The sequence below is a fragment of the Phaethon aethereus genome (assembly GCF_964289735.1).
Source record: "Phaethon aethereus genome assembly, chromosome: Z".
Classification (NCBI taxonomy): Eukaryota; Metazoa; Chordata; class Aves; order Phaethontiformes; family Phaethontidae; genus Phaethon; species Phaethon aethereus.
The window spans coordinates 81968115-81981814 of NC_138577.1; the positions used below are offsets into that span (position 1 = coordinate 81968115).

At 38.8% G+C, this 13700-nt stretch overlaps 1 protein-coding gene across 1 annotated transcript in view; it reads left to right on the top strand.

Annotated features, from left to right (window-relative positions):
- Positions 1-13700, top strand: part of MSH3 (mutS homolog 3) — a gene marked incomplete at its 3' end in the record, with an annotated part of 113490 nt that overhangs the window by 85702 nt on the left and 14088 nt on the right. The window contains exon 20 of the mRNA XM_082013027.1: positions 106-263. Coding sequence (XP_081869153.1) covers positions 106-263 — 158 coding nt within the window. The remainder of the gene's footprint in view (positions 1-105; positions 264-13700) is intronic.

The following is a 13700-nucleotide window of genomic DNA, read 5'->3' on the forward strand; positions in this document are numbered from 1 at the left end:
TCCTGGCGACTTCTCCTTTATCCCTCTAAGCACACACACAACAGTCTTTTATAAGAAAGTGTCATGTACAGGACAATATATTTGACCACTGTTTTATGTTTCCAGGGAGATGGTGAAAGGGTCATGATAATAACTGGACCCAACATGGGAGGAAAGAGCTCCTATATAAAGCAAGTTGCATTGATCACAGTCATGGCACAGATTGGTTCTTACGTTCCCGCAGAGGAGTCGACAATTGGTGTTGTGGATGGTGTTTTTACCAGGTAATCTTTCAAAAATTACTGGATGTTTTTGAAAACATTATTGTGACAGGGTGTGTGTGTGTCTATATCAAAGTATAATTTCATTTTTCATTTAGAACTTCAGAATTTATACTTGAAGTTTCCTTTTTCATTCTAAATATATGCATTGGTTGTTAGTTCTGGTAAGCTCTAGTACTTCTTTTGGAATATTTGAATCTCTGAAGGATAAGAATGTCAATGTGTCTGTCTTGATTAAGATCCAGATATCTAACTTCATCTGCCTGAATGGACATCTCAGCCAAATTTATTCTACTGGGTGATAGCCAAATGATGTTTCACCTTAAATGAATGCTGTCACCTCTAAAAGTCAGGTTACAGTTTTGCTGTGCAGCACAGTTGTACTTACTAACAACACGAGACTGAGAATTTGGGGCTGCTTATATACTATGCTTATTATCCTTCCTGTACTATCAGTCTTGAACACACTTTACTTCATGTCTTTTAAGGAATGAATAATGACAGTTCATTTCACTCAGCGTGTCTCAGTATCATTTTTAAGATAGTGCTGAGTAATTTTTAAAGATTATCAGTACAGTCAAAACTTTTGTATTTTATAATCTAATATTACCGAGGATTATCCAGCTGTTTTTTCCCTTTTTTCTTTAATTATTTTTAATCAGCAGAAGTTCTGTGTTACTGATAGTATTGAGATGGAAAATTATTTATGGTTGTAAGTTTCACAACAATTGTGTCTATGGTGAATTTTCTTTCCTGAAATTCTAGTTTTGTGATGGCAGAGTGCATTTCAGAGTTAACTTTTAACAGAGAATCTAAATACTGCTGATCTGGGATTGCTTTATGATATAAAGATGTTATATTCCTATGCCTCATCGTGTCACGACAAAAATGAATGAAATTGTGCTTTGATGCACTTCAGTGCTAAGCAGTTGAACAAATTAGAAAACAATTTGTATTATTTTTCCAAAATTAATTGGAGCTGCAAACTCAAAATGGTTACCTTTTTTCCCTACCCTGTGTTGAAAGTAATTGACTGATTGATTGGATAAGCATTTCTCAAGGGGACATGGAGATGCACAAGACATGATTTACTTTACAGAAAAAACTTCACAACATTACTAACAATATGAAGATTATTTTTGTCCTCCTCTGTGTTTTGAAGGTGAACTTAGAGTACTTTATTTACGTTCACACTGACTTAATTTCTAACATAGGCACATAAGTCTGTTACTCTTAAGCTTAGTATCCCCTTTCCTCTACTTTTGACTGTCATTGCAATAGGATTATTTCTGCAGAAAAAAGAAGAAATGTGACACAATCACTGGGGGTGCCATTTTGTTTTGTGCCCACTAGAAAGTGAACAAATTGGTTCTTGTCCTCTGCAGTGTGAAAACCTTGAAATTACTGTGTCTGAGTTCCACCTGTTTCCCCAGTGCATTTCTCTGATTCCACTTGGCTTTCCTCTATATTATAGGTATTTTTCATATTTGTTCTGATAAAGTAGTGTGGTTGAAGGTAAAACTTACGCTTTTGGATTTCAAGCCAAGCAGACATAGAGTGTGTTACTTACTGGCTGTGAGGTTTCAAACCATTTAATTTGAAGCCCAGTCAGATTCTAAGACAGCGGATTGATTTTCCCCCACCCTCCATCTAAATTAGCTTTGGAAGCTCAGTTGGATATGTCATTCTTCATTTAACGTGAAATGTGTCAAACACCAGATGAGTATACTAAAGAATTACTTGTTACTGTGCTGGCAATTAAGATAAACTAATTGGCTCAATATTAAGCAAGAAGAATTTGAAAATATATTATTGAGATAGAAATAGCCATGCATTAGTGAAAAGATTAACAGGAAGGAAAAAAATCTGAGTTTCTGTATGGCATTCTTTCAGAAATCCAGGACGGTCACTTAAATTTGTGAACGATTATCAGCAGAACTGCTTGTCTGTGCATCTGTTTAAATGTCTCTCTTCGGTGTAATGTAATTTGAGGGAACTGGTTGTACTGCTGGGACAGGCATGAGCCATTTGGGATGTACTTACTGAGTATTAGATCTTGACCCAGTTGTAGCTTTCCTTCCAGTACAAAAGTTTAGAATACTTGCATCATGATTTTGCTTCAGCCTGTGGAGTATGGGGGCCTTCCTTGCTCTACATATCCAAGTAATGATGATCTGTGCTCCCCAAGTAGGTCAGTTGTGAGTGGTCGTTTCTGTCCTGCTGTATTTGTTTGTCAGTAGCCACAAAGGGGTCTTTAGAGCCCAGTCTGGTCTTTGCCTAACTCCTGCTTCGTTTTTGCCTTCTCCCAATCATGAACTTCACCTTCTGCAACAAGAAAAGTAGTAACCTACCAGATTCTGCAGCTCAGAGGCTCAAGGTGTACAGGGATTGTCCAGGAAGTAGGCACCACTATTTTGGTTGGTTTGGGCTTTTTTGGGTTAGGTTTTGGGAATGACAGAATCACTAAGGTTGGAAAGGACCTTCAAGATCATCAAGTCCAACCATTAATCCAGTGCCACCATGTCCCCTAAACCATGTCCTGAAGCGCCACATCCACACTTCCAGAGATGGCGACTCCACCACCTCCCTGGGCAGCCTGTTCCGATGCTTGACCACCCTCTTCGTGAAGAAATTTTTCCTAATATCCAATCTAAACCTCCCGTGGTGCAACTTGTGATAGGACGAGAGGAAATGGCCTCTAGTTAGTTGGGAGAAGAGACCAACACCCTCGTCGCCACAACCCCTTTTCAGGTAGTTGTAGAGAGCAATAAGGTCTCGCTCAGCCTCCTCTTCTCCAGACTAAACAACCCCAGTTCCCTCAGCTGCTCCTCATAAGACTTGTGCTCCAGCCCCCTCACCAGCTTCATTGCCCTTCTCTGGACACGCTCAAGCACCTCAGCATCCTTCTTGCAGTGAGGGGCCCAAAACTGAACACAGGATTTGAGGTGCGGCCTCACCAGTGCTGAGTACAGGGGCACGATACTTCCTACTCCTGCTGGCCACACTATTGCTGATACAGGCCAGGACACTGTTGGCCTTTTTGGCCACCTGGGCACACCGCCGGCTCATGTTCAGCTGGCTGTCAACCAGCACCCCCAGGTCCCTTTCCGCCGGGCTGCTCTCCAGCCACTCCTCCCCAAGCCTGTAGCGTTGCGTGGGGTTGTTGTGACCAAAGTGCAGGACCTGGCACTTGGCCTCATTAAACCTCATACAGTTGGCCTCTGCCCATCGATCCAGCCTGTCCAGATCCCTCTGCAGAGCCCTCCTACCCTCCAGCAGATCAACACTCCCACCCAACTTGGTGTCGTCTGCAAACTTACTGAGGGAGCACTCGATGCCCTCATCCAGATCATCAGTAAAGATACTGAACAAGACCGGCCCCAGAACCGAGCCCTGGGGAACACCACTTGTGACTGGCCGCCAGCCGGATTTAACGCCGTTCACCACAACTCTCTGGGCTCGGCCATTCAGCCAGTTCCTCACCCAAGTAAAGAGTAAACCTGTCTAAACCACGAGCTGCCAGTTTCTCCAGGAGAATGCCATGGGAGATGCTGTCAAAGGCTTTACTAAAGTCCAGGTAGACAATGTCCACAGCCTTTCCCTCATCCACTAGGTGGGTCACCTGGTCATAGAAGGAGATCAGGTTGGTCAAGCAGGACCTGCCTTTCATGAACCCGTGCTGGCTGGGCCTGATCCCTTGGTTGTCCTGCACATGCCCTGTGAGCACCCTCAAGATGAACCGCTCCATGATCTTCCCCGGTACGGAGGTCAGGCTGACAGGCCTGTAGTTCCCAGGATCCTCCTTCCGGCCTTTCTTGTAGATGGGATTCCTTCCCCCTGCCAGGTTTCTGGGAAAGGTTTTAAAGTGTATAAGTTTGTCAGGCAGGTTTATGTGATGTTATATTCGTGGTATTTCTTAGCCCTAGAAAGTTATCCCTGTAATAGTTTTTAATACCAAGTCGGAGGAGAGAAACAATAAATTCAGCTGCCACATTACATGTCTTACATTGTTTCTTTAATGCTCTGGTTGAACATACATTTCTAAAGCATCAGCTTTTGACAAGAGCTCTCCTCTGGTACGGAATAAGCTTGAAGAGATCAGAGGTTGTTGTCTTAACTCACCCCAATTTTGCTTTTTTGTTTTGTTTTGGGGGTTGATTTTGTTTAGTTCAGTTTTTCTGTTGGTGTTTTTTTATTATTTATTTAAATAGGATACAGCTCTGCAGACCTCCTTTCTGCACTGCCACCCCAGGCCACAAGTGTCTTGCTGGAAAATGGGATTTTTGTTGTTGATAATTTTGGTATATTTTTAATCTTTTAAAAACATTGCATGGGAAGATGTCAGTTTCCAAGTTATTTTCATCATTGCTATGGTGTGTTGTTTTCTAGATGCTGCTATTAGTATAGCACCCCTGCTGTGAGCGATGCTTTACAGGCTGACTCTATGAGGAGTTCTGTGCATCAGGAATACCAACAGTTCTGCTGCTTGCTAAATCTTTTGGAATATTGTTGCAGTCTCTTCTTTGCAGACCGCATCTTCCAAGTGTGAATTTATATAGGTTTAAGAGATTAACGTTCATCTGGGACTTGTATCTTGTGTTCTAAGTAGGGTTTCCATGGAAATTAAAAGGTTGCTACTATGGTTATTTCTTTGTATATATTTAGTATTTATGTATTATAGCTTCCCTAAATTGACTTTAAATACTGCATTGTATTAAATATTTTTAAAGATGCAAAAGGAATTGTATTGCTTACAGGTACAATGAAAATAGGAGAGATTCATCTTCATTACTGGGTGTATAGACACAATACAGTGCTAAGGCTAGTCCAGACATTTCAGAGTAGTGTTGATAATTTCATCCTAAAGAGGAGGAAAAGGAAAAAACCTTCCATTGCATAATGCCCGTAAGTCCAGATGATATGCTGTTACAAGTCTGTAAATTGAAAACTTGCGAGGGGTGGAAGAGTAATTTCCTGCAGGACCCTGCTTGTGTTACTCACTTTTTAAGGAAGTCTTGTGAGTGCTCTTATGGACTCTCCCAGATCTCACCATTTCTTATGTGTAAATGCCACCTTGCAATTTCCGTTGCTATGCTTTGTTCCTAATCCTAGGAAGGGCATACTAGGGGTTGTGAAATAAGTAAAAAGTTTGCTTTATTGTTTGGTGGCCCCAGCTTCATAACATCAGACTAAGAAGACACTAAATGATTCTCTGTATTTCCGCATTTTCATTTAAAGCTATTTTTAGAATAGATTTTTATATTGTATTGTTAAAGTCTTTGTATAAAAGACTTTATATAAAAACTTGAAAACTGCACTTACATTGTCTTATGAAAAAAATAATATATGGGTAAACCATTTTTGTACAAAAAAAAATTACTACTTTTCAGACCGTATGCTATGCCCATTATTTAAGGGATGGCTATGTGATATGGAGGGAGTACACAATATTTTGAGGATGTTTTGTTGGTTGATAGTTTCTTTGTTTGTTTTTTTTCCCATGTCCAATCAGGGATGATGTTTTCATGCAACCTTGGCTTAAAAAATTTAACTCAATCAGAGCCATTGTAGTTAAGAAGAGTCAGCACCCAATCTATATTGACTTTTAATGGTATTTGTGTATTTAATTCTCTGATGTTTCAAAATCCCATCCAAGTTTCTCATTGCAGTAAATGAATTCAATTTTTGCTTAAAATTAACCATCAATTTATATTAATTCTTCTAATATAGTTATTCAGACATTGATATTAGCATAATACTTTTCTGTGTGTTTGTGTAGAAAGACGAAGCAAATGTGGACACACACATATGCAGGAACTAATGAAAGAAATTCTGTTGACATAATCATGCTTTCAGAAGAGGTGATGTTTAGCTGCTGAAGAAAGCTGACTTTAAAGAGTTCCCATCTACAATCAATTATTGATATAATTTCTTACAGCTAGAAAACTTCAGCCTACTTCCTGTAGGTCATCAGTAATTCTTCATGAGGGTCAATTTTCAAAATTGAGAGAGAGAATGTTACAACAATTTGAAGGTAAAATATGTTCAAATAAACAAGCTAGTTAATAGTTCAAATTACCAAATGCCTTGTGTTCAACATTTTAAGAATCAATTTATTGAAATTACAAGCTACCATTAGTAAGAATACTGTGAAGGACACCAACTCCTACCAACTCTAGATATGGTAAAAGGTCAAAGAAGAATTTTTCTTCCCAGAGCACTTATCTGACTGGCTTTCTCATCTTCAAAAAAAAAAAAAAGCTATTTCACTTACTTCAGTAATCAGACACAAGTATGCACAGCCACACTTTCATCTTCCAGTGAGGTTTTATACCATCAGCGAAATTTGGCATACTATTAAAGGTGCAGCTTCAGTTGCCTGAACTAATACCTTGCACTGTGGTTCAACTGCACTTGGAAACTGCCTCTTGCAAGTTATGTGCCACATGCTCAAAGGTTAAAGGAATAAATAGAAGCATCAGGACGATGCATGTAGATTATCCTCTCATGCACTTCGTCTTGTTCAAGTTATCTTGCTGTTTACTGATTCTCAGCATGTTTTTAATCCTCATGATGGTAAAGAAATAGAGTTTGAATTGTCTAAGAAGGTGTATTAAGAAAACAGAGGTGTGGAGGAGGCTGGCAATACAGATTAGCAGGTTGTAGTGGTAGGTTACCTAGATAGGCAGCAGTTTAATTGTTCTGGTTTGTGTAAGACATACAGTTGCCTGCACTTCAAGGCAGTTGTCTTGGTATAGGCTCTGTGCATCACATGACCTGTATTCAGGTGTACAGAACTGTGTCCTACGTTTTATCCTTGTTACAGATGATTTAAATGTATTTTTAACATGGAAGGTGCTCTTCATTGCTAAGTCGACGGTTAGGAGATACTCAGTTCAAATTCTACTGTATATCTGAAAATGTTGTGAAAACAGATGGTGGTTGCTCAGAGACTGTTTTGTTCTAGCTTGTACTACATGTCAATATACAAGTTCTCTCAGATAGATATGGCCACAAGTGGAACCCTGAATCTATCTGTTCTAGGGTTTGTTACATAGCTATTTTGGTTTTTTTTTTTGTTTGTCTTTCTTCCTTGTATAATGATTTTTAACATGTGTAATAGTTGAATATTCAACTAAAACTAGAGTGCAGAAATCTTCAGGCAGCTGATCCTTACATGTCTCTTTGGCATGACAAAGTTGCAAGCCGTATAAATTAGGCCTTCTGCCTTTAAGCTGTTGCCATTGTACAGTGATGTGATGCTTCTGATTGATTCAGCAGAAGCTGTGTCCTGCTGAGGTACTTGCATGTGTCCCTGGCTTGCATGTGGTCTATTTGAGTTGTGGAAACTGGGAGAGAGCATCAGATTCAGGCTGTGATTCTTGAAGGTGTCTTTGAAGGCAGTCTTCAGACCCCAGAGCAGAGAAGTACCTCATATCCCATGTATGTCGTTCATATACAGGAAACTGTTCTCAGCTTTTGTGATCTTTGGGTCTATAAGGAGAGGGAGGAGGTAGAGGAAAGGAGAGAAGAAAGAATGTTTTCTACATGGGTTGAGAACTGCCAGCCTCATCCAACACTGAAATAATGAGGGACTTTCATCCCCCTCGCCACTGGCCTTAGTTGGGTCATTTTATTTCAAGTCCAACAGCCAAGATACTGTTCCAGCCATGTACCTTGCCAAGGAGTGGTGATTCTGAGTTGATCAGTGGATTTGGTAAAGGGAAAGAATTTTGATTGCTGCAAGGGACAACAGTTCTACTGAGAGACTTGCCAGCTGAAGATCACTTCCTGTTATTGAAAATTGCATTTGATGACCTACCCATGTGCGTACTGCTATGTCCTCACAGCTGTTGCATGTGGTGACACAGTTCAGGGGACTTTACTTACTGCCTTACCTACACAGTCTTTCTAGAGTTTAGCAAAACGTCTATGAACAGGCTGTATCTACCCTTGAAAAGACATCCCAGGTGCATGCATTACTCAGTTTGCCATAGGAGTGTCAGTGAGCGAGGTACTGCCAATCAGTCCCAGCACATCACAGATTGGCTTTTTTTATTCCAGTTGAGCCTGCTTTATTGTGACAGAGTGGGACTGTGTCTTAGAGGCACCCTAGTAGTGTCCACCAGATAATCCTTCTTTCTCTTCTACGAAACAGAAATAGGTGCAAGGAAAGCAAGCTCCTTCGTCTTCTCAGTTCTTCGGACAAAGTGACAATGCATGTTTTCAACACTTCGCAGAAGTCAGCCACTCAACTTATATTATGCATTCCAGTTTAAAGAAGGAATGACATTATGTATACATATGCCTGTTTTAACATGGTGATGCTGATGGGGTTAAGTCTCTTTTTGTCAACAGGAAGCTGCTTTAAAGGCCAAGACATTTCATCACAGCGTCCCTCTAAGTGGGTAACTCTATGCCTCGTGCTGTTCTTCCAGCTGGTGGCTGTACTTCCCTTGCTGCCTGCTAATGCTCAGGTACTATCTTCAACTGATCCTGAAATTTGCGAAGACGAGTTGTGGCCCATTCTGCTTAAATTTGTGAGCGTTGCACACTCACATGGTAGAGAGCTTGATGTTACGTCGAAAAAAGCAGTGTTTGAATGTCTGCTTGACTGCTGTGACTGGCTCCTCATTTCCATCACCCTGTAAGCACAAAGACCCATGTCAGTCATGTGCGATTGGATCCACAAAGATGGAAGAGGAAAGGGCATTTATGTATTCCAAAGTGGCATTTCTTGTATGAGTTACTACACTCATCATGGATTCTTTCACCTGTATTATTTCTCCGCTTTGATTGTTGGCACCTAAAAGAGAATTTATGGGCCAGAAAATAGGGGAACGTTTGTGGCTGAGCCTCTGTAGGCTCATGCAAGAATGCAGGATGCATGGAGCACTTGGCCTGTTCCCATAACCCCTGCAAGGACTGCACGTATCTTTTTTTTGCAGGGTGTGTGCAAGATGTCTTTTCCCATTGGTGTGCACGATTTATTTGGAGGGGTTTTTTGTCTTCCTTGTGCCAGAAAGATCTCATGTATTGTCAATGGCATGATCATCAGCTGAAGAGCACAAACTTGAGATGCAGAGGACTCAGGAGAGTACATAATTTGGTCTTTCTGTCAAGTCCTCCTATGGCGCACAGTAGAGTGTGGTTATTCCTCAGCTAATGTGAAAAAACAAACTGGTGTCAGCTTCTGACTGTCTTATTGCTCTCCCATGTAGGAGAAATACAAGTTTATTACACCTACAAGTCTATATTATAATGCAGAACTGAGTATGTGCAGCAAATTCTTACATTTGGTGCAAGGGACCTTTAGGAACACCTGAAGTTGTTTTAAGGTCCCTAATGCTTCTTTATTTTGGCATGGTCTATAAGAACAGAGATGATAATCTGGAAAGAAATGCTGTTAAAGCTTGGAGGACAGTTTAGGGATGAAGGGTTTCTTTAAAGGTTGTGCATCAAACATGCCACAATGCTCTCCTCTGTATGTTATATTCAGAATGTTTCTTTGATCTCTAAATGGTGGAATTGACTTTCAAAAAGGTCTTACAATAGATATATTTTGGATGTTACCTTCCTAAATACTTTAACAGCTATTTAATTCTGACAACTTGACAAACTCATGTTACTCTTTTGTCAACGAGTGTGTGGAGCTGAAAGAAACTGGTAGACAAACCTCACTATTTTCTTTCCAGAAAATTTTTTTTTTAACTGGATAAAATGTATATATTTATGGTGTCATTGCAAATTTTGGTACAATTAAAAATCATGATGTAAACCAAATACTGTGTTAAAACCTGCAAACATTTGGGCAATCAATTTTGGAAGTTTATTTTTTCTTTGCTTCATTGGAATGTCGCCATCATTAAAATTTGAAAGATGTTTGAAATTGCATGATTTACTTTAACAGATTAAAATGTTCCAAGGCTTGTTAAGAGTACATTTTACAAGAAATCTTGAGAAATTCAGAAAGCACAGGTTGGAGTGGTATGTGAAGCAGGAAAAAGAATGTTTCCATCAGAGTGGAAATTGAGTGGAAGATGTTTTCCAGGTGCTTTTCACAAGAAATTGAAACCTAAGGTAAATCACTTAAGAAAAAAAACAAAATAGTGCTCATAAATGTTAATGGAAATCAATGTCCCATTGATCTAACTGCTGCTGGCAAAAAACTCCCCAGCTTTTTGTGACTAGGTAAATAATGTTGCACTTAATTTCATTACAGTTCTACCAGTTGATCAGTAGAAGGGAGCTGCACAGGAGCAGGACAGAGGGAAAAATTTTGCATTTAAAATAATAAATAAATAACAAGCTCCATTAAAGTTGCAGAAATGTTGCTATTTGCATAGCAATAGGCAAACTAAGGTTGCAAAAGAGAGCAGTATATGACCAGAATGCAGCTTGTTATATCTTTGCTACTTAAGCATTGCTTGGTTCACAGATGAGCTGTATTAGCAAAGAAACTGCCCAGGAATTCACTTGCTTGAAAATGGTTTAGAGGCATTCTTAGGTAGAAGTCTCTTCCTACATAGTGATTTCACTAAACACAATAAAGAAATGGACATCCTCCATGCAAACCTACTCTGTGTACTTAAACTTGATTGCTGAGGGGGCAGCACGCTGATGACATTTTTAAATGGTTACTAGCGTGCTGGAAAGACTTGCAGAGCTTAAATGGTCTCCCAGTCTCAAAAGGGCCTGTCCCATTCTTATTGTTAGTCCTTTATTTTATGAGTGGAGTATGATGGTATTGCTTTTCACTCCTTGAAGGGATCTACATTGATTTTATTCTGTAATACGTCTTAGCCAAACTATACTATACTTGGAATTATACATGAGAAAATACATAAGCATGATATTTTTTTTTTTTTAAATATACTGAAAAAATCTTTACTGAAGTTACTGCATCAGTACCATTTCAAGGTTTCTCCACCTTTTTTGGAATTCTTGTGCTGATCACAGCCTCCATAATTAGTCAGATCATTGGGCTGGACTGGCATAGGTATTGTACATTCACATACTTAGCAATAATAAGTTGTTGTCCTTCATGACAAACTCTTCAGTGTTTTGCCAGAATAGCATATAGTCTCTCATTTTTATATCACATGCGAACTTTGTTGTTTTTAAGTCAGAAGATCAGTTAGCAGACTAAAAAATTCCTTGCTTCCATTTATTGCTTTATTAAGCTTTATTGATTTTGGGGCGGGGGGGCTTACAGGATAGGATTATGAAGATTAGTCTTCCTGTTTGCCCTAGAAATATCAGTTAAATCAGAACACCTGGCATGAAGATTCAGCTAGTCAGCTTCTTCATACCTTTATCATAAAAATGTAGGCTACGAAATTCTAGTCTTGAGATGACAACAGTGTTTGGCAGGGCAGTTTGCAGGTGCCCTTTGTAAAACTGAAATTATCAGGATATTGAGTGCTGAATAGAAACTGTGGAGGAATTTATCTGAGCAGAGCAACTTGTCTGTATGTTACCTGGTTTTGGCCCTAACTTTGCTTGATGCCTTGTTACATTTTCCAAGTTACTTACACTTGAAAAGAAATATTTAAATTGAAAGTTTTTCAGATTTTCCTTTGGAAAAAGACTTGGTTCTCTCAATTTTCCTGTGCAGTTACTCTGAAAGATAAGGGTCAGAGAATTTAAAAGCAAAGGTACTTTTTCCACATCTTTGTTTATTTTTTATATATATATGTAGTAATGCTTTCTGGTTTTGCCATACACATTAATTTATGTATTGTGCAGAAAAGTAGGGAACCGTTGATATAAAGCAATCCCAAGTGACTGGCAAGTCAACACAAGAATTTTATATACTGATATGCTAAACAGGTATTGTTTGTATTGCTCTGGAAAGCAACAGTGACAGTCAGACAAACAGAACTTGTTAGTTGTCAAGAACCCAAAAGTAATGTTCAGAAATGTTACTTCTGTATGGCACAGTAGTTTCTTTCATTTCGTTCGTTCTTAATTGTATTTGTGTTTATTGCCAGAATAACAAAAATTACTTAAGCCTTTCATTTTTGCTTATAGTCATATAATTACACCTCTAGGGTAAATTATTCACAACTTTCAGGAGGAAAAAAAAACGGTGGTGTATTAAATTCAGTGCATGTATTTTCTGTCATGTGAAGATGTTTTTTCTGAAAAAGAAGAGAATAAGTAAAAGTTGTAGTTAGTGTTTTTAAATTGAATATTATTTTGTTCTGTTTTTCTGGTAAAGTTGTGTCTTGGACGTATCACAGTACATTTGAGCTGTAACTATTTCTGACAGTGTTCTGTAGCTCTGTAGAAATAAATTAAACTATGCTATGCATATATTTAGCTAATTTAGTTTCATGTCTTTGTTCATTTCATAATATATTACTATAAATTTAACAAAGTCTTTGGTTTACATACATGGCATTTGATAAAGTCAGTAAATACAAACTGTGTTGTTTGTAGGGGTTTAAAACAGGCTTGAAAATTAATTTAAGTCAATAAAAGACAGTTATTGATATATACAGTGAGATTTATAAAACCATTTCTGCCACATGTGCTGTATTCCTGAAAGAGATTGAAAGGCTTTCCCCATAATGGAGGCAGAGGCAGGATTTTGCCTGTGAAGCTGACCAGCTATTTTACAGTACAGTTTACACTTTTACATTGAATGATGATATTTACCTTTCTAAAACTTTTCCATGCTATGATTTAACCTAGTCACAATTTGAATTGGATTTTCTGTGGTGTTCACAGGTTTAAAGGGGAAGAGTTCACTTGTGCTGAATGGCTTCAGCTACTATCCCTAGACTGTTGCTATAGTTTCTGCTTTGTAATCCCCCCTTGGCCTCAATCCTTCAGCTACATTAATGCACATTAACTTAATTATCTTGAGTTCCCTTGATGGAATCTGAGAGTAGTAAGTGTAAACCTATGCATATTTTAGGTTTGGGTGTTTCTTTGCCTTAATTTTTATACCTTCTTCAGGCTAATATTGATGGCTTGCAAATAAGCACCCTAATTTGTTTATAATTTACCCTGCAGGAAAATTATTGTACTCTTAATCTGTTCTAACTCTTGACCATCAATAACATTTATACAGTGTTAATGGTTTCCTGCAGAGAAATCAGGGTAAAAGCATGTGTTTGGAGTTCTAGTTGCTTAATGGAGCCTTCATAAACTTCTCCATCTAGTATTGTCCTTCTGGTATCGACTGATTGCCTGTGCTGGCAGATCTCTCTGGCAGAAGAAGCAGCTGCAATAGAAACCTCAGTTTAGTACCTCTGTACAGGAACAAATCATAGCTTTCACTATGTTTGAGTAAATGTAAAAGCTGATGGACCTGTGGAAGTCAATCCATTGATAGGTTAGGTATAAAATCCATTGCATGTTTTAACGTGGAATTTAAGCTATTGCTCTGGTGTTCTTGTTCTGCTACCAGACACTCCGCTCCTCTAAGAG